A 24,413-nucleotide genomic window follows, 5' to 3' on the forward strand; every position below is an offset into this window, starting at 1 on the left:
CCGCACCGCGCCCCAGGATTGGGCGGGCGGGGCGTGGTCCCGCCCCTCCCGCGTGCGGGGCCGTCCCCCTTCCCTCCAGCCTCTCGGGGGGGTGGGCTGTACCCAGCATTCCTTGCGGCGCTCTGGCCATTACGTGGTCACGCGTGCTGCTTTCCCTGTCCGTTTTGTGCCGCGGCCGAGCGGGAAGATGGCAGCGATGGAGGGGCCCCTGGCTGTCTTCGGTGACCGGACCAGCGGCGACACGATCCGCACGCAGAACGGTACCGTAACGGCCGCGCGCTGCTGGCAGGGCCTGGTGAGCCGTGGGGGGAGGGGCAGGAAGGAGGTGACATGGTGCGGCCGTTACCGCCGCCATGTGCTCGCCCACCTCTCCCCCCCCGGGGAAGGCCTTGCCCTGCTGGCGGCCTCCCGCAACCCCCGGCCGCTGGGAGCCGGGCACGCGGCAGCGCTCCTCCTCCTCCGCAGCCTCCCCGGCGAGGCCAGGGGCTCGCCCGCTGCCGGGCGCCTCGGTGGCGAAGCGGTCCCGCGTCGCCGCCCTGTCCCGGGGGAAGCGCCCAGCGGGAGGGCAGCGGCCGCGGAGCCGGGGAGGGCTCGGTCCCGCCCCGAGCTCGCAGGGCTGAGCCGGCAGGGCCTGCGGGCTGGCCGAGGGACCCTGGCGGGGAAGGGACGGCTGGGGAAGCGGCTGCTCCCCGGCACGGGGAAGTCACCCGCTGCCGAAAGCGGGGACCGGCCTCGGGATGGTCGTCTTTAGCCGTAGGTCTTAAAAGCTTTCTACGTTTCTCTGGGTTTTATCCGAAGTCGTGGGAAAAGGCTGCAAATTCCGAGGCCGGTCTCAGTTTCCGGGTAGGTAAAAGACAAAGGAAGGCGCTGAAGATTTGCTTCCTGGTGACTGCGAGAGTCGCGCGGTTCTGACGATACTTTAGGCAGAACCATTACAATAAGAATTACCTTAATGTATGGCTGGGAGACTTGATAATGGCGGCTTTGATGATACAACGGTTATTTCTTTCAGACAGCTGCCATTACTTCTCCAAAACAAAAAAAACAGTTATGTCGTTTGAACTTCACAAAGGGGAGGTCTGAGTTGTCGCTCTTCCCATTATACTACCACTTTTTCAATTTCCAGAGGAAGTGGCTATGCTTGTGGGATAGAGAAAACCGTGCCACGGTCTGAAGGAAAAGGTTGATTGTATCTTTTTCCTATATGAAGCTGGCAGAACATCTTTTAAACAAGCCGCTGTGTTAGAGGTTCCACCTTGCTTTGCTAGTGACTAAAAGGTCACTTTTTATTGTTTTGACTTAGGTACAGAATAAGTGGTGTGTTTCAGTCGCAGACCTAAGCGGGGCAACGAGGTTTGTTACTGATTGGTACAGGGTGCTGCCATTGTTCTGTATTTGCCTAGAACTGAGGAGTAAACGAGGGTGCAGTTTCATGGCATGAGTTGCTGCTACCAAAAGAAGCAGTGCTACCAATCTCTGCTAAGCTACCACCTCTTCTAACCTCAATAGTGTCCTCCATCTTTCCAAGCCAGCAGAAAACTATTCTTTTTCTGATCTGATAGTTCTGCCAGGTTACTTAGCTGAACCACCTTGGAGGGAAGGGTGAAGCTTGGCGCAGATTGTAGTTTTTAGTAGCAGCAACCTATTACTAGTTTAGCTAGGCTGAAACCTAATGTTAAATTAGGTCACTTTATCTCAAGTTTCTGAATTTCAGGTGCTTGGCACATTTCCTTGTAAACCTGAATAAGTCTGAAGTTAGAAGGATAAAACTTTTTTTCTTTTTTCTTTTCATTTCTTCAGTTACTGCTGCATGTGCTATTGCCAACATTGTGAAGAGTTCTCTTGGGCCAGTTGGTCTGGATAAGATGTTGGTGGATGATATTGGGGTAAGTAAACCTTCAAGGAAGCGTCAGGAGGACTTGTATTCTTGTGTAAAAAAGTGCTCCCACCTAGTGTGCTTCGTAGGTCTAATGTGCAAATACCTGTTTTTTTCTACTGTTCTGAGAGGGGGTAGGACGACAACTGTGGTAAAATTGAGAATCAGGCAATGTATGCTACATCATTTTAGGTTAATCTAGTGCTGTAGTTTGTGGCACTGTTGTCTCGTTTCTAGATGTAAGCTCTTGTCACCGCTTACAGGTAGTGGTAAAAATCACAGGAATGAGTATCACTGTTAAAGTGAGGTTTTGTGATGGTGTTTACTTGTATATCCTGGTCTCTACATTAGGAGAAATAACAGAAAAAAACCCAATTCAAATAATACCATAAAAATTTTAAAGCAGTATTTTGTGTTTTAAAGTATTTCAAACATATGAGGAAAATTTGCCATTTTATAGGCTGCTGTAATAAAATACTGTATTAGAGGGTAGTCATTGCACTACTACTGCTAATCCGGTATGTGTAAAACATATGCTGAGTTTCTGTAAGGTAAAGACTTTCTGATAAAAAGAAAGTGCAGATTCTGCACTGGTAACGTTTCTGTTGTTGGAATGGGACTCCTGGTTAAAAAGAAGCAATAAACGTTTGTTTTAAATAGTTTTTTTATGGGCATTTGCAAAGAATAATTTCTGTTTGCATGAACATTACGAAACGCAATAGTAAATACATAATAGAAATATACCTCATATTATCATTTGATTTCTGAAAATTAGGATGTGACCATTACTAATGATGGTGCAACCATTCTGAAACTGGTAGAAGTGGAACACCCTGCTGCTAAAGTTCTTTGTGAGCTGGCAGACTTGCAAGACAAAGAAGTTGGCGATGGGACAACCTCAGTGGTACGTAGAAAGTTTTACAGGCAGATGCACCAAAAGTCAGTGTTTCATTATCACAGTGCAGCTTTTCATTTACTTGTTGGGAATCTTGATGCAATGTGCATCAACTATACAGAATGAAAAACCTTGCAGTTGACTGAATATAAACAGGTTTTTTTGAAGTAGGTTACAGAGTAAAGAAATTAGACTTGTGGTTTTTTAGAGATGCTGGTTTCTATACACAACTGGTGCTCCAGAATGGAATTTGCTTACTGCAGTTTCATTATTCATTTTTTCCTTTCTTGAAGGTTGAGGGTGGATTCTGAATTAAGGTTCTTAATCTTTAACCACCATGAGAAGTTAAAGTGTTGGGACTAATAAGGATGCTGGGTGTTGACAGCTTGCCTGAGACTTTTGATAGCTTGGGGGTGGGAATCAGGTGGCTTTTGCCTGGTGTCAGAAACTATTTATGATTCCAGGTCGCAAGTACTTGTTTCCACTGAGTAGTAGACATTGGACAACTATTTGTGATTCTACTTTTCCACTTAGTGGCAACAGGTAGTCAATTTTACTTGTATGAAATACATGTATTCAGTATTTGTATTTCAAACAGGTAATTATTGCTGCAGAACTTCTGAAAAATGCAGATGAGCTAGTGAAACAGAAAATTCATCCTACCTCGATTATTGGTGGATACCGACTTGCTTGCAAGTAAGAAACTAATACAGTTGAAGTACATTGCATTTTTTAAGGTACAATAACTGCATGTTTTTTGTTTATTTCTGTATTTGTGACTGTGTTAATACAGACTTCTTGGTGCAAAGTGGATATAGCGTTTTGGTTTTGGGGTGTATTTTGGGCTTTTTTTGTTAGTTTGGGCTTGGCTTTTTTAATTTATTTTGAATTTCTGTAGTTTCACGTAGAAATGTCGTTTCACTGTCCTAGAAGATGAACTGATTTCACCTCTGTGTTCTTTGAGATAATATTTAGAAGGGCTGAAAACACATAAGATTTTTTGTCTGTGTGGGTTTGGAATTCTTTACCAGTATTTGTCTTTATTCTACAGGGAAGCAGTTCGCTACATCAATGAAAATCTTATTATTAACACAGATGAATTGGGCAGGGAGTGCCTAATTAATGCTGCTAAAACATCAATGTCCTCTAAAATTATAGGAATGTATCCTTTTAACGTCATCAGGTTACTTGAATGATTGGTTGGAGAGCTTGAGTAGCTAGGGTAGTTTCCTTTGCAGCAGTTTTTGTGAGCGGGGTATAGTATTCAAGCTGTTGTTTTTGTAACAGGGATATGAGAAAAGTTTCACGGATACTGTTACCTGGCATGGGAAAATGTGTTCAGACTCTTCGAATTCATTTAAACTTGGTTAGGCACATCACAATAGCTTGAACAGTGTCTTGTTTCCTGATGACATTGCTTGTTAGTGACACTAGATAAGGAATTGTGTGAATGGAAGAATGCCTTACAGAAGTTGAGTACTTGGGGAGTGAAACCAGAGGAAGGAAGATTGCATTTTACTTCGTAGACTTCAAAAAAACAGCATTTTTAGCCTTTGTGCCAACAAGGGAGTGCGTATAGGGTAGGTGTCTTTGTTGAGGAACACTTCATACCTGTCTGGAGTTCCTTTTTGGAAACAGTTTTTTACTTAGTTTGGGCACTGTCAGTGACTGTGCATTTTTTGCCTTAAGCATAATACTGTTTTTCTTCAGTTATAACCTTAACAACTTTTTAGTGATGGCGATTTCTTTGCTAGTATGGTGGTGGATGCTGCACTGGCAGTTAAATACACAGACCAGAGGGGCCAGGCTCGGTATCCAATCAACTCGGTTAATGTGTTGAAGGCACACGGCCGCAGCCAGAAAGAGAGCATGCTTGTGAACGGTTATGCACTGAACTGCGTGGTGTGCTCCCAGGGTAAGAACATGCTGTGTTTCATAAGGCTTTTGTGTGATCTCAGTCCTCCTGGTCTTTCTGCATGGATCTTCTTACCGACTGCATTAGTTGCATATCAAGTGAGTTTTCAATTCCAGAACACTTAAACAAGAATGCAGGAAAAATTTAGCACTTCACCAGTGGTTTCTAGGCTAAGGTCTGCCACTGAGCAGTGATCCACAAGGCGTTGGTAGGTTACTGTAGTTTCCCTAGCTCAGTGTCAGCGTTGGTAACACTGGGATCTGCTGGAACATAGGCACCTCCCTTGTGAGGAGCCAGTGTCAGGTTTGTAGGGAGCTGTTACATTTAGCAGAGCTGTGTTGTGATTAGGTAGCCTAAAGGATGCAAGACTGAAGAGTCAGCTTTTCATGGTCATTCACATTTTGGGGATGGGGTCTGTAAAATGGGGAAGAGAGGTTATAGTAGTGACGGTTTTTTAAAAATAAATTCTCTCTGAAAGTCTTCGTTAGCAATTTTCTGTACTAGGGCAGAACTGGAGGCGGAGAAGCAAACCGAATAGAAACCTGAAACATGAAAGTAGTGTTAGTTTTGATCTCTAATGCTGACTTGATGCCCTGTTAACTCAATTTAACAGAATGCTATTTCTTGTTCTCTGTCGTCAGCTATGACCAAGAGAATAGTTAATGCGAAGATTGCATGCCTTGACTTCAGCCTGCAGAAAGCAAAAATGAAGCTTGGTGTTCAGGTTGTTATCTCGGACCCTGAGAAGCTGGACCAGATAAGGCAGAGGTGTGTGTAAGCTCGCATGACTGAGGTGGTGGGGTTTCACAGGCTGGCTTTGGTCTCTTCAGTCAGGTTGCTCAATGTAATTTTGGATGAGCGCAAGAGGTAAAAATGTTTTAAATGCTAACATTTCCCAGTAATACCAAAAATTAATCGTAAAAGTCTTCACATTGGAAGGTAAAATTTATTTTAAGTCAGTTTTCAAGAAATCCAAGTATGTTTGTGCAATGGTTCCTTCTCCTTGTGAAGCTCTGCCTTAAGATTTCGGGAAGTGGTTGACAGAATGTGATTGCAGATTAAAAGCATTTTTTACAACTTTGACTTTATCCTTTCAGAGAATCTGACATAACCAAAGAAAGGATCCAGAAGATTTTGGCCACTGGTGCCAATGTTATTCTCAGCACTGGAGGTATTGATGATATGTGTCTGAAATACTTCATTGATGCTGGTGCTATGGCAGTACGAAGAGTTGTAAAAAAGGACCTTAAGCGGATTGCTAAGGCATCCGGAGGTATGTGTATATAAAAATATCTCTTAAGTAAAAGCTGTCGTTAGGATATTAGTAACTAATTTTCAAAACATGGCTTCTTAACATGCGAGCCATGCAAGGAGAGGATGAGTAGAGCTGAGCCGCTCGTTAGGTTTTAACTTTAGTGTTACCTTTAAGTGATCGTTCTGTCAAAGTAGATGAGTACTGTAAGAGCTGACTGCTGAAGATTTACAATAGGGGAAAAAAATGCTGCCTTGCACTGGGAAGATGTCTTCTTGTGGAAATGGGAGCTAGAATCTGTATTTATTTTGGAGTCTTTATTAAGCATACATTTATAAGCCTCTGTTTGGAGAGTTAAGTGCCTTTTTTAGATTGTTCAAGACAAATGAAGAAGTCCTAAATCATTAAACATATATTAAATAATATTAAACACATATTAAATAATACGGTCCTATGCAGATTTTATCTGCTAGTTCTTAATTGTCATTTTGGTGAAGCACAGGAACTTGTACTAGCTGTTGAAAAGTAAGTGCTGTAAAAGTTGAGCAAAAAGAGCAGCATCAGTTACAAACTGCGGAATTCTGAATTGCTACCCGACAATTGGAAGTGCCATTGAATTTAAGAAAAATATACTTACAGTGCTTGTATTTCTGTTTTTCTTACTGTATGCCTGTTCTGGGAAGTTGGAAAAGCATGTGCTGGAATTGAATGCTAACTTTACTTTTTTGTTTGTTTGTTAAAGCAACCATATGTTCAACCCTTGCAAACCTTGAAGGTGAGGAGAGTTTTGAGGCATTAATGCTTGGACAGGCAGAAGAGGTGGTTCAAGAGAGAATCTGTGATGATGAGCTGATTTTAATCAAGAAGTAAGGATCCTTTTTAAAATACTCAGTTCTATGTACGCTTTCTACTAAGTTTGAGATCAAACAGCATTTATGTACTTCCATGCTGTCTTGGTGGTACAAGTAGTTACGTGCGTGGGAAAGAGTATACAAAAGTCAACTGCAAATCAGAGGTGAAACCTGTCGGTATTTAACTTCTGCTGTGGCTGGATGCCTGTCTCATTAGCTATAATGTATGACACAACCAGATTGCTAGATATACTTAAAATTTTGTTTATAAACAAATTTTTCTAACATTTACAGTACAATTGTGAGAGACATTATTGCAGCATTCACATCATGTTCCTTTACCTGGCTTTTAGCAGTGTAGTCACACTGGCTTCCCTTTAGAGACAGTAAAAGGAAATGGGTGCCATCTGAGCAATTTCATCTGCATGAGGAGGTGCAATTAAATCCTACCCTTTATAGTGCAAGACAGCGTTTGCTTGTGCTGGTTTCATTGACTCTGTCATCTGCTTGGTACTATGAAATGAACCACATGGTTGAAAGGGTATTCTAGGGTTTTTTAATGGCTAAGAGGAGGAACAATTATTAGCTGTACACACACATGGTGTTTTCCCTTGAAGTTTGTGGTATGCCACTGCTGCCTGGTACCTGAAGACTTGAGTATCAGTTTGACAGGAATATGCCTTGGGTATTAACTCTTCCACTGCTTCAATATCCCTTCTCACTGTTCAGCTTCCCGTAGTCTCATTTGCACGTGACTGAAATACTCTGACCATGGCACTTGTGTGGCAGTTACATGACTGATTATACTGTAATGTTGGCAGTCGTTAGCTCGCTTGATGGCTATAGAAAAAGAGAACTTTCCTGCTATCTAATTACACTTTCCCCTTATTTGATGGGAAAACATCCTTGTCAAGTATACTTTTGCCAGGTAGCTTTCTCTGAAAGACTAAAATCAAACTAGGTTCTTGCATATTAGAACTTAAATATTGACTTACGAAGTCACAATGTACACATCATGCAAGGGTGTATAACAATCGGATCTTCTGTTAAACGTTGAAAGAATCTGGCTTAACTGAACTTGGCTTTAGAAGAAAATTTTCAGCAAGAAGAGTTTTAATTTATGTTCTGTTCAGCACAGCTGACTTCCAGTTTTTTTTCCCTAGCACAAAGGCTCGTACTTCAGCATCAATTATCTTACGAGGAGCTAACGACTTCATGTGTGATGAAATGGAACGATCCATACATGATGCTCTCTGTGTTGTTAAAAGGGTGTTGGAATCCAAGTCTGTTGTCCCGGGTGGTGGTGCTGTAGAGGCAGCACTTTCAATATATCTTGAAAATTACGCAACCAGCATGGTAAGTCTTGCATGAAGAAGTAACAGTGTGTACGTGTAAACTAGGATAATGCGAATTTTCGAGCATTTGTTTCCTTCCACTAGAAGTCGGTTCCGTGGTTCGTGAAAACCTAATTGTCTTACAGAATGCAAGATGCTTCTTCAAAATGGAGGATATGAGTTTCTCTGATAACTAGACTATATGGTTCTGTGGCCTAAAAATCCGTTTTGTATGTGAAAACCACTGCCTACCATTGACACTCATGATCATGGCTGGTTTTTTCCTCTTTTGTTGCAGCAGTTAGTTTAAAAACTTTCTTCTTGTTCTAGGGATCACGTGAACAACTTGCAATAGCAGAATTTGCAAGATCGCTCTTAGTAATTCCAAATACATTGGCAGTAAATGCGGCGCAGGATGCGACAGATCTCGTTGCGAAGTTGAGAGCGTTCCACAACGAGGCGCAAGTTAACCCAGATCGCAAAAATCTGAAATGGCAAGTACCTGGCTGCAGGAAGGGTGTGAACAGTGAAGTGGGTGGGTGACTGCCATGAAAAATTGTTCTGCCACTTTTCTGAACCGTGATTTGCATGTGAAGAAAGGGTGTAGGGTATCACTGAACTTTCCTCCCTCTGTCCTTCAGTCGTATTTGTGTCACTGAGACCTAGCAGCAGTCACACAGCATACTCCAACTTCATTTCTACCTTTTCTATCTCTCCATCTGACAGTATGTCTTCTTTTCAGGATTGGTCTTGACTTGATCAATGGAAAGCCTCGCGATAACAAGCAAGCCGGAGTCTTTGAACCAACCATGGTCAAAACTAAGAGCCTGAAGTTTGCAACAGAAGCTGCCATTACTATTCTTCGAATTGATGATCTCATCAAACTGCACCCTGAAACTAAAGAGGAGGGTGGGTGCTATGAGGATGCAGTTCGCTCTGGAGCACTTGAAGAATAACTTGGGTTTTATTTATGTTTGTCTAATGTACACTTCCCACTCTTGTAACTAAAATGTCAATAAAACAAGTGGTTGAATGCTGCTGCAATTTTATTGTGAACAAATTAATTTTTGAAAGTGAGATTGGTCCATGTGTTAAGAATTTCAGCTCGCGTGTAACAACTAGAGTGCCCACAGTAGCTGCTGATCCTGTTGTCAAGGCAATGATTTGAGTGGCAAAAAGCAACAGAGTAAGTTTACTTTAATTTTAGGCAAAACAAGTATAAGCTCTATTATTAGAAGATTACTAATAAACTGTTTCAAAGCTAGTTAGCACTAGCTCTGCATTCATTCCCATTCATCTCTCAACGCACATGGCTATTCCCATTCCTCCTCCAATGCAGAGAGCAGCAATGCCGCGCTTTCCCCCTGTTCGTTCCAGTGCATACAGGAGAGTAACAAGGATGCGGCAACCAGAGGCGCCGAGAGGGTGGCCGAGGGCAATAGCTCCTCCTTGGACATTGATCTGAAAAAAGCCAAGGCAGAAGGTCAAGTTAAAACATCAGTGAGATGGCTTAGCTGAGTTTCAATGCGAATGACATCACTGGATGCAGTCCCTGAGCGTGAGCAAGCCTGAAACGGCTGCCACCGTGTCAAGGAGACACTGAACACAGATGTAACAGCGGCTGCAGTTCTGGAAGAGGCCCATCTCTGAGGATTCTTCAGGTGATAACTGAGGTGAATTTAGGGAGGGCGGAGTAGTACCTGCACTTGTTGCCATTGCTGGAAGCAGACAGTGGCAGATACCCTTCCAGCAGCAAGTTCAAATTCTGAAGTGAACTGCAAGTATGCTCAAGCAGTTACCCCAATTTGCATACAAATCCACTAATAAATCTGCCTGCTAGCAAAGCAAGGGCACAGCAGAGTGGCATAGGGACAGGCCTCGTGTGGTTCCCATCCTTGTCGCTTACGGCAAAGTGGTGGCCAGAGGACTGCTCTCACCTCTTCGCAACACAATCCAGATGCGCACAAGGGGACAACTTTGAATTACAGGAGGCAAACTGATTGCGGCCTCCAATATATTCATTACCTTTTCTGGCTTTACTTTCAGTTCTTTTGCTATTGCAACAGACAGCGATGCATATGCTTCATTAATTTCAAACAAGTCAACTTGGTCCAGAGTCCAGCTGGCTTTCTCAATCTGAGAACACAAAATACAGTAGAAGCTTTATTATCTTTTAGCTTTTCCTCAGCACCAGAGGAAGTTTTTCATATGACTTAAATCGGGTGATACAAAGCCACCACTTCTAAAACATTCACAAAAATAAATTGGGTTTTTTTATATAGCCAGGGTGAATCTCCGAGTTCTTGAAGACAACAGAAAACGTCAGTGTCAGCAAAAGTCAGTGCAATGTGCTATAACCTGCTGGCTGCTCTTAAGAAAATGACTAACTTTATCAAAAGTAGGTTTTAACAGATTAAAAGCACATTTTTCAGGACCTAAGTCTGATTTGATTAGGAATTCTCTGCTTAATACAGATTTTACCCAGGAAATAGTGAAATGACCATTAGTGATGGGCAACAAGCGTGATTTTACCAGTCCCTCCTGCCTTTATGTTGGAAGTTGGCACTTCAGGCTTTCCACAGGTGCCTAGTTTGGAAGATGGTTTGGCTCATGTTTTCACTTGAGAAACTCTTGTGGTGCAGTTGCCCACTTGGGTACAGGCTGAGGCATGTTTCACACATTTACATTTTGAATTCCACTCACTTTGTTTCTCACAGCAGTACTTTATCAGCATGATCGCCTGCAGCAACAGGGTTTCACAACCAGCTAGCCAGGCTGGCCCACCTCCAAGGCTACAGTCAAGGAGGAGGGCCTCTCTTCTACACGGACACTATAGAATCTGTTCGCCTTCTGGGAAAAGCCTTATGTTTAAAATTTACTATGCAACCCTAAAATGCACTGCCTAGCCCTTCTCTCACTATAAAGTGTTAAGAGATAAACTGATGGAGGGTGTGAAGTGTTTGATAACACACATTACAAGGTTTACATTAAGAAGTAGTGTGCCCTTTTTCTGAGTAGCTACAGAATTATATGTGCTGTTAAATACAGCTTGTCTGTTCTACAATTTAAAGTAAATATGTGCATTGTATGTACATTTATAGCACTCTTGATTTAGAAGAGCAGTTTGAGATCCGATAAGAAAAAGCTTCAGCATTACAGTCCTGATTTTCCCGTTAAAGCCACAGAGCTCGGGTGAGTTCAAGTTAGGCTTCTACACTGCCAGCACCTTTCAGAAACGAACAAAATAAGGCCTTTACACAGTATAAATAAAAACCAAGAAGGAATAAAAGCAAACCTATCCTTATCAGCTGTACAAGAGCTCTTTTCATGTGCAGCTTCATGGCTCAGTATTAGCAAGCAATCAGCTGGGGTTGCCATGGGCCACATCTGTGTGAGCAAGCTGTGTGGTACCACAGGGGCTGCTCACTCCAGACGCTTTATTTGAGCATCTTGCCCTGTGGATGGAACACAGAGCGCATCCAGTAACGTCCAGTAATGGCCCGAGCACGTTAGATGTGGTTCTGGAGTGCACCTTCTTGTTGGGTTTCATCTGGAAGGAACTCAATCTGCGTGCTCTGACCCTTTCCGCAGGGCAAACCAGAACACGAAGGGCACCACCAGGTTTGCTAATGCAGGTGCACTCACTGGCCCCTCTCTCAGCGTTGTACTCTTGTAAATACCATCAGGCAGCAATCTGAAAATTAACGTGGGCAGACACAGCATGGGAACCACATGGTGGCAGGATCAAACCATCCCCAAATGAGCTGAGCACACACATCCATGAAATCTGATCTTTAGCCTCATCTCTTCAGCTGGTCATCTAGGTAGCCCTTCACAAACCTGACGAGGTTATGTACACATCTATACGTTTTTTTCCTTCCCCCAATGAGTAGGCACTAGCCTGGTAGCACTACAAATCTTAATTTTATATACTCTCCACTATTTGAAGTCTTGTTTTCACTTAGTTTATTTTTTCTACTAAGTTTTCCTTCGAATATAGGAAAACCACGGCCAGAAAATGAAAAGCGATTACAAGCAAGGGTTTTTAAATAATAGATACAAAGATAGATAGACAGATAATTACTTACAGCTTGCTTTATCGCTGAAATGGGCCCTACTCCCATTATAGATGGCTCTATACCTGTCTGAGCCCAAGATACAATGTGAGCCAAAGGTGTAAGACCTCTCCTAGCAGCTTCCGATTTCTTCATCACAATTACAGCTGCAGCTCCATCACCTAGACCTGTGGAATGACAAACATCATGTATGTATTTGTCGGGTTTTATGGCTTTTACTGTATCACCTCTTCCGGCTTGCCTAAGTTCACAATCTAGACAAAACAATCACAAATCTTTTACTGGTTTAGGTCAATCTTTTTTTTCTGATCAGCCAAGTCTGACCTCTGGCACAAACACTTCAAATGGGTGACATATCTATACCGCTGTAAATGGGACACGTTTGTGATTTCTATTAAGAAAGCAGGAGGTGGAAGAGCTGAGGCATGATCTGAAAAAAGAGCACATTAGATTTATTATGCAGACTTTGGAAGAGGTAGCATAAGGACCATGGAAGTAGTTTCAAAGCTGCCTGTAGCAGGAGAGTTAGTCCCACAGAAGTAACATTTTCAAACATGAATTGTCAAGTTTTCCTCCGTTCAGACCTGAAGTATTAGAAACCACTAGACAGCTAGTTTTAAAAAGAGAGTATGTAGTTTCTCTTTGTTCCAGCCTATCAAATATTGCTGTTACTGTCCAAACACTTGTATCGCTTCACAGAAAGCAAGCAAACAAAAGACAACTGATCTGTGAAGAAATCCTCCACCACAGTTCTATTCCAGTTCCGCCCATGTTGTCAAACACATTCCATTTGCTGCAAAATACATTCAGCAGTAACCGCCCGGCAGCCAACGCTTTGCAGAGACCCTGCCTTGCGCCACAAGCAGCTGCTGTTCTTCTCCGCTTCGGTTTTAGCCAGACGGACCAACCTGAAGCATTCGCGGCTGTTACTGTGCCAGTTCCGTCTGTCAGGAAACACGGCTTTAACTTTGCCACTGCTTCCAAGTTGCTCCCATGTCGAGGGTGTTCATCTGTTTTCACTTCTATCGAACCTGAAAAACAGAGCGCTGCACTCACAGGAGGGTCTCACTGCATGCGCCTGTCTCGAACAGAAACGTGGCACAAACAGCAGGCTGATTGGAAATACATGCCATACTGCTTTTAACCAACAAGCCACACTGTAGGAGACAGCTTCCAGCTCAGTGCAATTCATTAAAGCTCCCTCCAGCTGCTGCTAGCAGGACAGACAGCTGGGTTTTCCGAGACAAACACTAACAACTAAAATACTGTCTAGCTACCCCTAACAGACCTAAAGAGAAACATCGATAATATATGTAACAAGACCTAGTTAATTAACCAGTAACCTTAATTATTGTCACTGCGTATTTTACTAGGTGGGCAACGTTTGCCAGATCAACATGAGTGTTTTACATTTGGTGCAGTAGTAACCTAACGAAACAAAAATACTGATCTTGGTACCGTATCCAAGCCTCTGTTATGTTAGCGGTTTGCCTGGGTAGTAACTACATCTTCAGTAAAACAGATAGTAGCAGTATTTGCAGGGCACTGCATTTAGATATTCCACATTGCATTGCTTCTCTCTTTGTTCAAAAAAATAACCACTAGAAGTTGAAAAAGAGAGCAACAGGCTACATGCTTACAGAACAGCTTACAGCAAAGGCTGTATAATGGGAAAACTGTTCACTGATGATAGCAGAAAACAGATTTTTCTTTAAAGTCAGCTCTCGTTATCCATTCACACCTACCTTTTTTAGAAGGTACAAGAATAGGAACAATTTCTTTTGTGAAATAGCCAGCTTTCTGTGCTGCCTCTGCCCTGTTTTGTGACTCTACAGCAAGTTGGTCTTGTTCCCCTCTGCTGACTTGCCACTGCTTGGCCACATTTTCAGCTGAAATAGGAACAAAATGCAAATCACCATCAGTAAATGCTAAAATTCTAAGTTGTAAAATTGCAAGCACAAAGGTAGCCATTAATGTTTGCTGTAGCAAGCAGCTAAACTTGTTGAAAAGTTCTCATTCCGATTTCTTCATTTTGTTCGCTCGTGATTCTCCATTTTCTTTTGAGGGTGAAAATTTCTGTGCGGGATCTCCTCCCAAATGGTATATCCAATTAAAGACAAGTGCAAGAACGCTTTTCTAGTTTATTTGTTCTCTGGATTATTATGCTCAGATCTCTCGACTGCTGCTTCAGACAGATGAGGGAACAGTTCTGAAGTCACTCTGCTTCATCAGCAGGGACTGAAAAAGCAGTTGGCTGATGATCCCATCCAGGGTGCAACAACCTGAAGCTACAGAATCATGTGTGTCCACAGCACACTTTGCGAAATTCCCCCCCACTGTAAATCTGTACTGCCGAATGCTCCAGTTACACACAGGGAGTAGCTTGTTTATTTCTCCTGAAATTTCATTAAATTGCTCAGATGCAAAAGAGATGCAGTGGGATAAGGTGCCAAGAGGCACAAGCCAGGGAATACAAAAAACGTGCTTTTACAGAGGCATGAATTTATTAGCTCAGATAAACAACCTGGTAGTTTTACAAACAAAGCAGAAAATGCCTTCAATGCCTTTCAATATCGGGGATTTCTTTCTCTTTCACAACTACAGCTTAAGGACAGCTTGGAACACCTTATGTGAAACTTCAGATTTCTGCAATTTCCTGTCAGTGAATTCTTCCCCGCTTCCCAGTTAACTGTTTCATTTTCTGGACTGTCACCACTTACCTGTGATACCCATATGATACTGGTAAAAAGCATCTGTAAGGCCATCGAGGATTATAGTGTCCTGCAAGGAAGCCTCTCCCATTCTCACCCCAGCTCGCATGTGAATGACATGAGGAGCCTGCAAGAAGGTATTTCAGAAGGAGTCAGATGTTTTCTATCTCCAGCACGCAATACAGACAGACAGCTGAAGAGACAGACCCCTGCCGTGCGGCTGCAGGTGGCTACCCCAAATCCCAGCAGTCTCTCCGCGGCCTGCCCCATCTCTCCCTCGGTGTCTGCCCGCTGGCATGCTCAGTCTGGCCATGCATTTCCCCGGCAGCAGATCACCAAAAGCAGCAAGTGTTTTCCCTCCACAGATCGAATTGCTCATCCCTGGGGCCATATGGCCGTTGGTCCCCCATCCTACCAGTCTGCTCCAGGTGGTTCCCAATCGCACTTTGCTGCCAGTGAACACCAACATCACTCTCGGCACGGGCAGCTAGCGAGCCCCAGCAGCAGAGGCCACCCCTTGTTAGGATTCAGATCAACGGCCCAGCGCCATTCCTCAGTACAGTCTGGGGCTGACACCTCAAAATAAAAGTGCTTCGCTTCCTGTCCAAGCTCAAAGTGCTTGGTGAACAACAACGTTTCCAGTTATTCCTTCTTTGGGCTTCTTGCAACACAAAAAATTTGCCTATTGCCAGCTGTCACAAGCAAATAATTCACCATAACAGGGCTAGATGGAAATTAAAGTGGAATTTTAAATGTGGTGTGTGTTTGTATGGCACCTTTTCAGTAGCTACAGTATCAGGTCTTTTTTTTCTTTGCTTTTTTTAACATAAAAAGCTACTGAAGTGAATTGTTGCTTGTGTAAATACAATCCCAAGTGCAGAAACTGAAGCTACTCTCTCAATCTGCCTCCAGGACATCAGCCTAGAAGCACAGGGTTTCCACACGACTTAATGCTGTTTGCTCCCAGTGAGTCAGCACAGTGCGAGTGTTTGCTTTACCTTGCTCATACTCTCCATGCCTCCCGCGACCACGATGGTGGAGTCTCCCATCAGTATGGACTGAGCAGCCAGACACACTGCCTTCAAGCCTGACCCGCAGATCATCTGGCAGCACCAGGCGGGCACAGAGTACGGGATTCCCGCAGCAACGCTCGCCTGCCGAACGGGGTTCTGGCCGGCACCTGCAGGAACAGGCAGCATTTTTCCTTCATCTGCTCTTAAGAAACAAACGCCGGCCTTGTCACTTTTCACAACAGGTACCCCGATTCCACCAAAATTTAGAGCTCGCCCCTGTTTTCAGCTGGTAGCTAGAGAAGCTCCCAACGGTAATCTGTGAACAGGAGCTCAGTTACCTCTCATTTATATTAATGATCAACAAAATATCTGCAAGGTATCAGTAGCAAGACTACTTGCTACTGATAGTTTTAAATCTGCATCTCTGCTTTTGACTGCAGGGCAGACGACATGCCACCTATTCAACTGCAAATCAGCACTAGCCTGTTGTACATGATTGTGAGATGAGAATTCATTTAAATTGCTGCTCGAGGAAGGGCTTCTTTTTGACATCTCCTGTGCATCAGGAACAGACAACTTTCCCTTAAGGTTCGTATGGAAACCAAAAGAACAATGACGCAGGGACAGTCCCGGAAGCTTCCGTTCTTCGCTGTAATCCTGATGGAGAGAACGGGAATGCCATACTCAAAGGAAGCCTTCTTCACCTCCGTCTCCCCAGGCCAAAGTAATGCCAGCTCTTTGTATGCAAAGAAACGGGTAAGGAGAGCACATCACTCAGCGAGCCAAAAACACGCAGGAATCTGGATCACCTTTCAGCAAGATCAGAATACTTGTTTCCTTTATTTTTCTCCTCCATCGTTAAAACACAAACCTGCCCTATGACTCTGCCGATTAAACTTTGCCCTGGAAGAAGCAGGGGACCGTTCAAAACAAACAATTCCCTCTCAGCCGCCTCGCCGTTAAACCAAGACACGCAAACGCAGGCCTCGCCCTGAAAAACCTCAGAGCTACCGTTATTTATGATGCTAAAATCACGGGAAGGGACGGCCACCGCGGGAGAAGGGACGCTGCGGCAAAGGAAAGAAACCGACGTTCACAGGCACGCTGCCGGCTGCTTCGGGGATTTAAAAAACACCGCGAGCCCAAGCAACACCCCTCCCTTGCCCCCCAAGACAAACCACAAGCCCAGGCGACACCCACCCCCCCAAGACAAACCACAAGCCCAGGAGACACGCCCCCCCCCCCCCATCCAAGACAAAGCCCAGGCGACTCCCCCCCCCCTCCGCCCCCAACACAACGCGGCACCGGTGCCGGCCGCCGCCCCCCCGCCAGCCCCGCCGGAGCAGCGGTGCCCGCCGCGTACCTGCCGGCAGCACGTGCCCCAGGATCACCTCCGACACCGCCTCGGCCGGCAGCCCGGCCCGCCGCAGCGCCTCGCGGATGGCGGCGGCCCCCAGCTCGTGCGCCGGCAGCGCGGACAGCCCGCCGTTGAAGGAGCCTGGGCGGACACAGAGGGAGAGGGCTCAGCGCCGGGACCGGGGGGGGGGGAAGCCGGGGGGTCCCGCCCGAAGCGCGGGGGGTCCCGCCCGCTCACCGATGGCGGTCCTGGCGGCGGAGACGAAGACGACGGGATCCGCGCTCATGGCGGCGGCGGGCGCGGAGCGGAGCGGAGCTGAGGAGCGGGAGCGCGAGCAGCGGGAGCGCGAGCAGCAGGCGCAACCACAGCGAGACCGGGGCCGGGGCCGGGGCCGCCCCTCGCGTGTTGCCGGCCCCGCCCCTCGCCCGTCGCGAGCAGCGGGCGCGAGGGGAGGGAGCCCGCGCGGGCGATTGGCGGCCCCGGCCCCGGGGGAGCGGAGAGGCGGGGGCGGGGCGGGGCGGGCGGCGGTGCCGCGTGCGCGGGCCGGCTTTGTCGCGACAGGGAGCGGTGCGGCCTTGCCGGCCGCTCGTTTGTGTTGCGGAGGCGGATCCGCACCTGCGTAGCAGGATTTAGCGGAGCCTTAGGGGCGGAGGAGGACGAACGGGGCCTGGCGAAGCGCACGGTGTGCGACGGCGAGCCCCGAGGACCGCAGACGGCGGCGGCGGCGGCACCGACAGGCCTGCGGTCGCCCTCTGCTCGGCGGGCAGCCCGAGCCTGGAGGTGTTCAACCCGCGAGCGTAAAACGGGTCCTAACCCTCCGCGTGGAGCCGCGCGGCAGCGGGAGCAGGACGAGCCCCGAGCTGGGTTCCCCTGGCCTGGATCAGTCACTGTTTTACAATACAGAAAGCTGCAGCCTTACTGCACGGGGAAAAGACCCCACCTGAACTGCAGAAAGCAGGGCTGTTAGCCCAGACTGCACCAACAGCGCTGGTGGCTGGAGTAACTCCAACACTCACAGTCGGGCTCTGCTTTTGGAGAGTTCAGTCTGACTGAAGGGTGAGGCCGAAGGAGGGAACCATTTCCATGAGATTTCCTCAGTTACTGAGGGATTTCCAGCTTGTCCAGCAAGACAAGAATCTCCTCAGGTGCCCTAAGGAAAGGAAATCTCTGAAAAATCCTGTGAGCAGCCAAATCCTTCGGCAGACGGATCTCCTCAGGATGCATTAACTGGCAGCAGGCACGGGCCACAGCCGTTCTTTAATGATGCTGCGCACCGAGGGCAGCTGACAACACGAACAAAGACCTCAGATTAAATCTGGATGGGAAAAACAAGTTTGATGTCTGTTCAAAAGACTCATCGGCAAGCAACGAGTAGATCTACCATACGAGTAAAACTCAAGAATATGTGATTTTAAGCAGTACAGAGTGATTGTTTTAGAAAGATATCGTACAGTTCCTGGGCAACCATTGCAGCCTCTGCATCTTTTCAAAATTCAGTAGAGAATGAGTAATGTAGATGTATAAGGGCAGCGCCAGGTAACCTAGTTTATCAACTGCACCATATACCAATCTGTCATTCTTAATGTAATATTTGACTGATTGCAATGTAAGGTCATCAATGCAAATACAAAATCAATAATGTAGGATGAGCTCAGATTAACACCCAAGTGTTAGCAGGCGTGCGAAGCCCATAAAGGACAATACATCTAAAGTAAATCCTACAGACAGGATTCCCTTGTATTTAAAGCTTTACAAATATCACCATACATACTTAAGAGAACATAAAGTGAGGCTTCAGCCCCTTTCTCTGCCCACACTTAACCTTTACTCCACTAACAGGTGGAAGGAGTTTGAACATGAAGCAGCCCCAGGGACCTCAGGCCAGCTCACCCCAACAAGCTGCTGCACCTTTGCTCTCAGCCCCAAACAGCAGAACTGTTTCACAACCCAACATGAGTGACGGACCAACAACAGAGATTAATGTGTCTTATCTTGGTATCTCTATCAAAGTTCCAGTACCCTATTTAATTCTGCTTGGACAGTGTCCAGGATTGAGATCCAAATAGATAAAAGGGACATGTAAAGGAACAAAATAATGTAGCAATTGCACAAAGGCAAATAATCATGAAACATGTAGGGTACAGATCAAAGTTCAGTTATTTAAATGTAGAAAAAAAACCTGTTAAATGTGACTAGGCAGCTGTGATTTTGAATACAATGTAGTTAATGAGCAGCATAATACTCAATAGCAAACCACTGCCCTGTGCTGCTGGTACGTTTTACCATTTCTTGGAAATCTAAGCTCTGGGAAATTAAGTGAGTCAGTAAAAACTAGGGCGTCCATTCAGAACAGAGAGCTTACTTGCTATCAGTAGAAGAGTAAGGCTATGTTGCACAAAGTGTATTTATTATCTTTCTAGGAATACAATAAATGAACTTGTGCACTTAAAGTGCAAAGATTTTGGCATTTTCATTTGGTAATAGTGACTCAGTTTTATTAGAAATAGGCTAAAATTTAGAGCATTTCAGTGTTCACCAATTTGCTCTTCTGCTAAAAAATGTTTTCTAAATTTAACCTTTACAGAGATCAGCGTTGTTACCAAAATGTGAAACCCTTGCTTTTTTTTTTTTACCACAAATCTGACTCTTGGTTGGTGAATATTTACAAAAAATACTTTTGTTGGGAATGTGAGTTTGATTAAAAGTAAGCTGCACCTTTTATAGGCAAAAAAAAATTGCAAATAGCAATTACTTTAAATTTGTAAATTTTTATATGAGAACATACTATAATTTTCAAAAAACCTTAATTTTATACCTTTCCTGTAATAGGAAATTCTCTAGTCTTTAAAATCTTACACACAAATAATGGTACTAATACCTGCTTTGTTGGGATCCTTACAGACAAAAATGCAACTGGGATTCTTCAGGGAAGGAGATGTGACCGCTCTCCTTCCCCGCTGATGTTGCCTTGCATCATTCCATACTGTACAGCCAGAAGAAACTGGTCTGCTCCTTTGGTCGCTCGTGGAGGTAAAACGTTATTTGCCTCCTCATCGGTGTTCAGTTCATCTGCAGCTGTGTGGAAGCATTCACGGCAATGAAAGAGGCAAATGCCAACGTGTTGCCATGATCAAGATATAAGTTTAAAGCAGCAGTGATCCATCTTCATATTTTGTGGAACTGGCCTTTCGCTGTAGAATATGATACTTAGTGATACTTAAATTTAATGTCAAATAATTGGCCAACATTTGGGACTTCCATTACTAATAGTGATAATACTGCCCTGCTTTTGGATTTTATTCTTTGACGGCAGCATGGAACACACTTGACTACTTTTGTGGCAGTGTGCATTAAAACCAGCATCTTCAAAGACAGGAATCAAACCTTGCCGCCGTAATCATGTAAGACACCTCATAATCATTGATACTTTTGGGGTCTATAGTTCTCATCTGAAAGCATTTAAGAGGCATTTACCCTTTAGATACAGGTTTTCTGTGCTTTGCCTGTGTTTGAAATTGCTTTTATTCCTGATAGGCAATAGGAATTGTCCTTTGGTTGCTCTAAGCAAAAGGCCAGCTTGACAAAGGGACAGCAAAGTCTCTCTTTTTTTCTTCTTAAAAAAAAATTACATCAGCTACCAAAACAAGTACGCTTGACAACAAGCGTCATTTCATGAAAACCAGAGCCTTTTTCACTTGGGATCTGAGGAAGCTTTCCCCTTTCTCCACATACTGTGGCATCGTGTCAGGATATATAGGGCATTCAGGCTTGCTGAGCACCTTTAGTACCTTAAGGCCCTTTCTCAGGTCTAGGAAGACAATTCACTCTTTTTCGAGGTTTTCTTACCGGTGGACTGACACAGAGTTGTCTACGGGTAGGTTCAGCGTGTAAGGTATGGCTCAAAGAACAAACTGTTTTCCCACTGAGGATGAGATTTACATTTTCTAAAATTGCTCAACCTCAAACTCCATCCTGACTGATTTGGTCCTTGGAAATCAAGGTCCTGATAGGCAAAAAGTGTTCTTGGCTCTGTTACGAGCAATCTGTGTTTTCCTTGAATCTGTTTTTGTCAGGGAAAGCTCATAATCTAATCAGTGTCTAATAAAAAAATGCTGTCTCCCCCTCAGACAGAAAACCCTTTGCATTATTAAAACCATCATGGCCTTTCTATGGCTTAAAAAAATGGGTATAGTAAGTACCTGGGTTTTTTTTATCCTTAGCAACAATATGCACACCCGTACTTCAGAGGCAAGCTTGCAGTATCTATCAAGCATCCCAAAACTGAATTCAGCTGGAGTGACCATTTGGCTGCACTTGCATCTTGACTGGTTATCAGTCAGGGGATGTCTTCAGGAGAGGCTCTGGGGCTCGCTCACCGCTGTGGTCAGCCCCCAACAGGAACAAAATTCCTGACCGCTGTCTCGCACACACCAGTTCACAGGTGTGCGGCAGCCTCACAAGTGCTGACATCTTGGAGATGAGTGTTGCGAATCTAACTGGCTCTGTGGAGCTGTGCGTTGTCATACTGCTGATTTTACATGCTTTCATGGAGTCTTATATACATATACAGTCCATATACTGAAAATTAAAAGAGAAGTCCTTGTAAGAGCTTTCTGAAGAAGTTCTAATTACTTCTTGCTTTAAAAATGGAAGAAAAATGTGTGATGATTCCAGTAAGACCCTTAAAAACATCTTATCAGGGGGTATAAAGAAAGCATTAAGCATGCAGCCTAGTGTTTGGGAAGCTTCTGTAGGAGCGGGAGAGTTCACAGATCTCAAATTCGGGCATTCTGCTGCCCAGATCTTTGCCCAGCAGTTACCCGAAGGACCCCTCTGCATCCCCTTCTTCACAGTGCAGCAATCCCCATACCTCATCTCCCCTCGACGCTGGCAGGCTGCAGCAGCCTTTCCTGGTGCCCCCCGAGAGCTTGTTCCCTGCTGTGGCAGCAGGCACACCGCGGCTTTGCCTCCCTCCATCTCACATCCTCCCAAGCCAAGGACAACCCTCGCCGCAGCTGAGAGGCCTTTCCTCAGCTCCTGCTGGTTTGAGGTCCTTTAAACTGCTAGCAAACAGACACCGCAGCTCTCCGAACACGGTGTTCACTGCTACTTAATGACAGTGCAGTGGTTATTTTCACCTAAACGTCTGTATTTCTTGTGTTAATTACGGCAAGGCGCCCTGCCCGCACATTCATAATCTGGTTCTGATTTCGTCTTATCGTTATAGATGAATGAATATGTGAATTTTGTGTTTTCATTGGTGCTCGGACAGATCGTTACACGTCCTTTCATTTCAGGACAAACAGCGTAGCTGGGGGTTATGCTAGCACCTGTTATTTGAAAAGCAAATTTGCTTCCGTTATCACACTGTAAACACAACCCAAAGCAGGCATCAACACGTTTATTCCAGCAGCACCAAAAAGTCCCGGGCTCGCTCTCAATGCATTAGGTGATGCGCAAACAGAATAAAAGAGTGTTTCAGTTAAATGTCCTCTTACCCAAAGTATCAGAGGACCAGTCAACAACTTGCTGCTCTTATTTTCTCAAACAAAAATTGTAGGCTGATAACACACGTGTTAATTTGAAGGGACAGAAGGAAGGCGGGCCAGAACATAAAGCTCTGTAGACTGATTCCACTTATCGTTAGGTGTCTCTGGCTGCCTGCCTCTTGCTCAGTGAGTATGTTTCCCACAAATGTAATCTACGCTCGTAAAGATAAGTTCAGAATAACTAAGTGCTGACAAGGGGCAAAAAATGAAGGAGTATTTTCTACGTGCTCAGGGACACAAACAACAGGCACCAGGGGAAGGTTTGCGGTCCCGCACCTGATAGCGTATCTGAGCTAGACCTTTATCTGTACTATTAAAAAGACACACGGGAGGCCCTGTTTCTGAACATAACAAAAAATAGCCAAACTCTTGGCAAATATTTGGAGAGCTTGTGTTTCAGTTGCCACTGATATACACAAAATGTTAAGTAATTTATATACAGAATAGAAATACACAGAATAGAAGCAGCCCTGGGTGTACCTCTGCGTTTCTTTTATATGGAAAAAGCTTCAATTTCTTGTCCCGCTTGGCTTCTGTGCATTTTTAGTATTGTAATGTCTACATTTTTGCACAAGGAAATAAAGTCAATTTGCTATATTACTGTTGATATTAAGGACTGCTCTGGCATTTCAGTGCACTGTCCATGCTGTCATATCCTGTGGCGGCTTCATCTGTTAATTGGTATCTGGAACGCTTAAAACAAGTAACTGCAAGGGATTTTCAGATGAAATCAGAGGCAGGAGCAGAAAACTTTGAACAGTAACCGCAGCGTTATCTTTTTCAGTTTAAAAATAAGGTAACACTTCAAAGCCCTCTGTCCTCGTGGTCACTAGTGACACAATGCTCACCCTTTTTTGGGTAACCACGTCAAATCCCTTCAAGTGTGGCATGGGCTCCAAAACGCTTCACGTTCTCACAGACAATCCATGTTTGTGTTTATCTGTCTACACACACACGGGCAGATGTACGCAGGCATACATCGGAGTCTGTTCTGTAGCAAACGCGTTCTTGCTGCCACCAGTCCGGGAGCCAAGAGAGCGGGTTTCTGGAGCATCTTCAGCAGCGAGGCAGCGAGGTACAACCCATCACACCCGTGCAACCCAGCCGACAGACCAACACAGCCGACAGCAGCTTTGTGATGGCGCTGGCGAGAGGTGATTACTTGTCCCAATAGCGTTGAGAGATGACGGTAATAAGTTAGAAAAATAATTTGATTTTACAGCAGCGGCTCGGTGCTAGACTGCAATTAAGGGCAAACAGCAGGGTTCACTCTTTATTCTTCCCCAACGCTGAAAGCGGAATTTCTCTGGCAGCAGCTGGAACTGTCGAGTGAGGACACCGCCTTGCACCGACCGCGCTGAGCGGGGCTCCGCCGGGTGAGGACGATCGTTCCCCGGCCGGGCAGGCAGCCCCAGCGGCCAGGCTGGGAAGCCCGTCGCCGCTCCTGCCCGTTGTTCACGGCTACGCGCAGCGCTCCCTTCCGGAGACGCCACCGTTCCCGCCGGCCTTCCAAGCAGGCACCAGGCGGCTCGGCTCTCCCCGGCGGCCCCGGAGCTCCCTCCCACCGCCAGTCCCCGGGCCACG

General features: G+C 45.2%; 2 protein-coding genes and 1 non-coding gene across 3 annotated transcripts; 2 read left to right on the forward strand and 1 right to left on the reverse strand.

The window, feature by feature from the left end:
- Nucleotides 1-100: 100 nt before the first annotated feature.
- Nucleotides 101-9,167, forward strand: TCP1 (t-complex 1). Its single transcript, XM_075413720.1, has 12 exons — nt 101-260; nt 1,801-1,886; nt 2,652-2,780; nt 3,370-3,467; nt 3,823-3,933; nt 4,505-4,686; nt 5,328-5,454; nt 5,784-5,959; nt 6,681-6,804; nt 7,953-8,145; nt 8,454-8,617; nt 8,866-9,167. Exons 1-12 carry the CDS (start codon nt 188-190, stop codon nt 9,077-9,079), a joined length of 1,677 nt encoding a protein of 558 aa, XP_075269835.1. The 5' UTR covers nt 101-187; the 3' UTR covers nt 9,080-9,167.
- LOC142360688 (small nucleolar RNA SNORA29) lies at nt 1,093-1,228 on the forward strand. Its single transcript, XR_012763298.1, has one exon. It is a non-coding gene; the product is annotated as a small nucleolar RNA SNORA29 (small nucleolar RNA).
- Nucleotides 9,152-17,663, reverse strand: ACAT2 (acetyl-CoA acetyltransferase 2). The gene is made up of 9 exons (XM_075413721.1): nt 17,518-17,663; nt 17,287-17,421; nt 15,909-16,090; nt 14,920-15,037; nt 13,945-14,088; nt 13,108-13,230; nt 12,212-12,366; nt 10,149-10,259; nt 9,152-9,584 (listed from the first exon to the last, which is right to left on the reverse strand). The coding sequence occupies exons 1-9, from the start codon at nt 17,564-17,566 to the stop codon at nt 9,417-9,419; spliced, it is 1,185 nt and encodes a 394-aa protein (XP_075269836.1). The 5' UTR covers nt 17,567-17,663; the 3' UTR covers nt 9,152-9,416.
- Nucleotides 17,664-24,413: the final 6,750 nt, after the last annotated feature.

This window comes from Opisthocomus hoazin, chromosome 2 (genome assembly GCF_030867145.1).
Source record: "Opisthocomus hoazin isolate bOpiHoa1 chromosome 2, bOpiHoa1.hap1, whole genome shotgun sequence".
NCBI classification, from domain to species: domain Eukaryota; kingdom Metazoa; phylum Chordata; class Aves; order Opisthocomiformes; family Opisthocomidae; genus Opisthocomus; species Opisthocomus hoazin.

Bases quoted from the DNA above. Each gene is read 5' to 3' on its own strand.
- TCP1 (XM_075413720.1), top strand. From the start codon at position 188: ATGGCAGCGATGGAGGGGCCCCTGGCTGTCTTCGGTGACCGGACCAGC. The intron at 2,781-3,369 runs GTACGTAGAAAG...TATTTCAAACAG, and splicing joins GCGATGGGACAACCTCAGTG to GTAATTATTGCTGCAGAACT. The intron at 4,687-5,327 runs GTAAGAACATGC...CTCTGTCGTCAG, and splicing joins CTGCGTGGTGTGCTCCCAGG to CTATGACCAAGAGAATAGTT.
- ACAT2 (XM_075413721.1), bottom strand. From the start codon at position 17,566: ATGAGCGCGGATCCCGTCGTCTTCGTCTCCGCCGCCAGGACCGCCATC. The intron at 16,091-17,286 runs GTACGCGGCGGG...CTGTTCCTGCAG, and splicing joins GGGGCACGTGCTGCCGGCAG to GTGCCGGCCAGAACCCCGTT. The intron at 12,367-13,107 runs GTTGGTCCGTCT...GTCATTCCACAG, and splicing joins AACAGCCGCGAATGCTTCAG to GTCTAGGTGATGGAGCTGCA.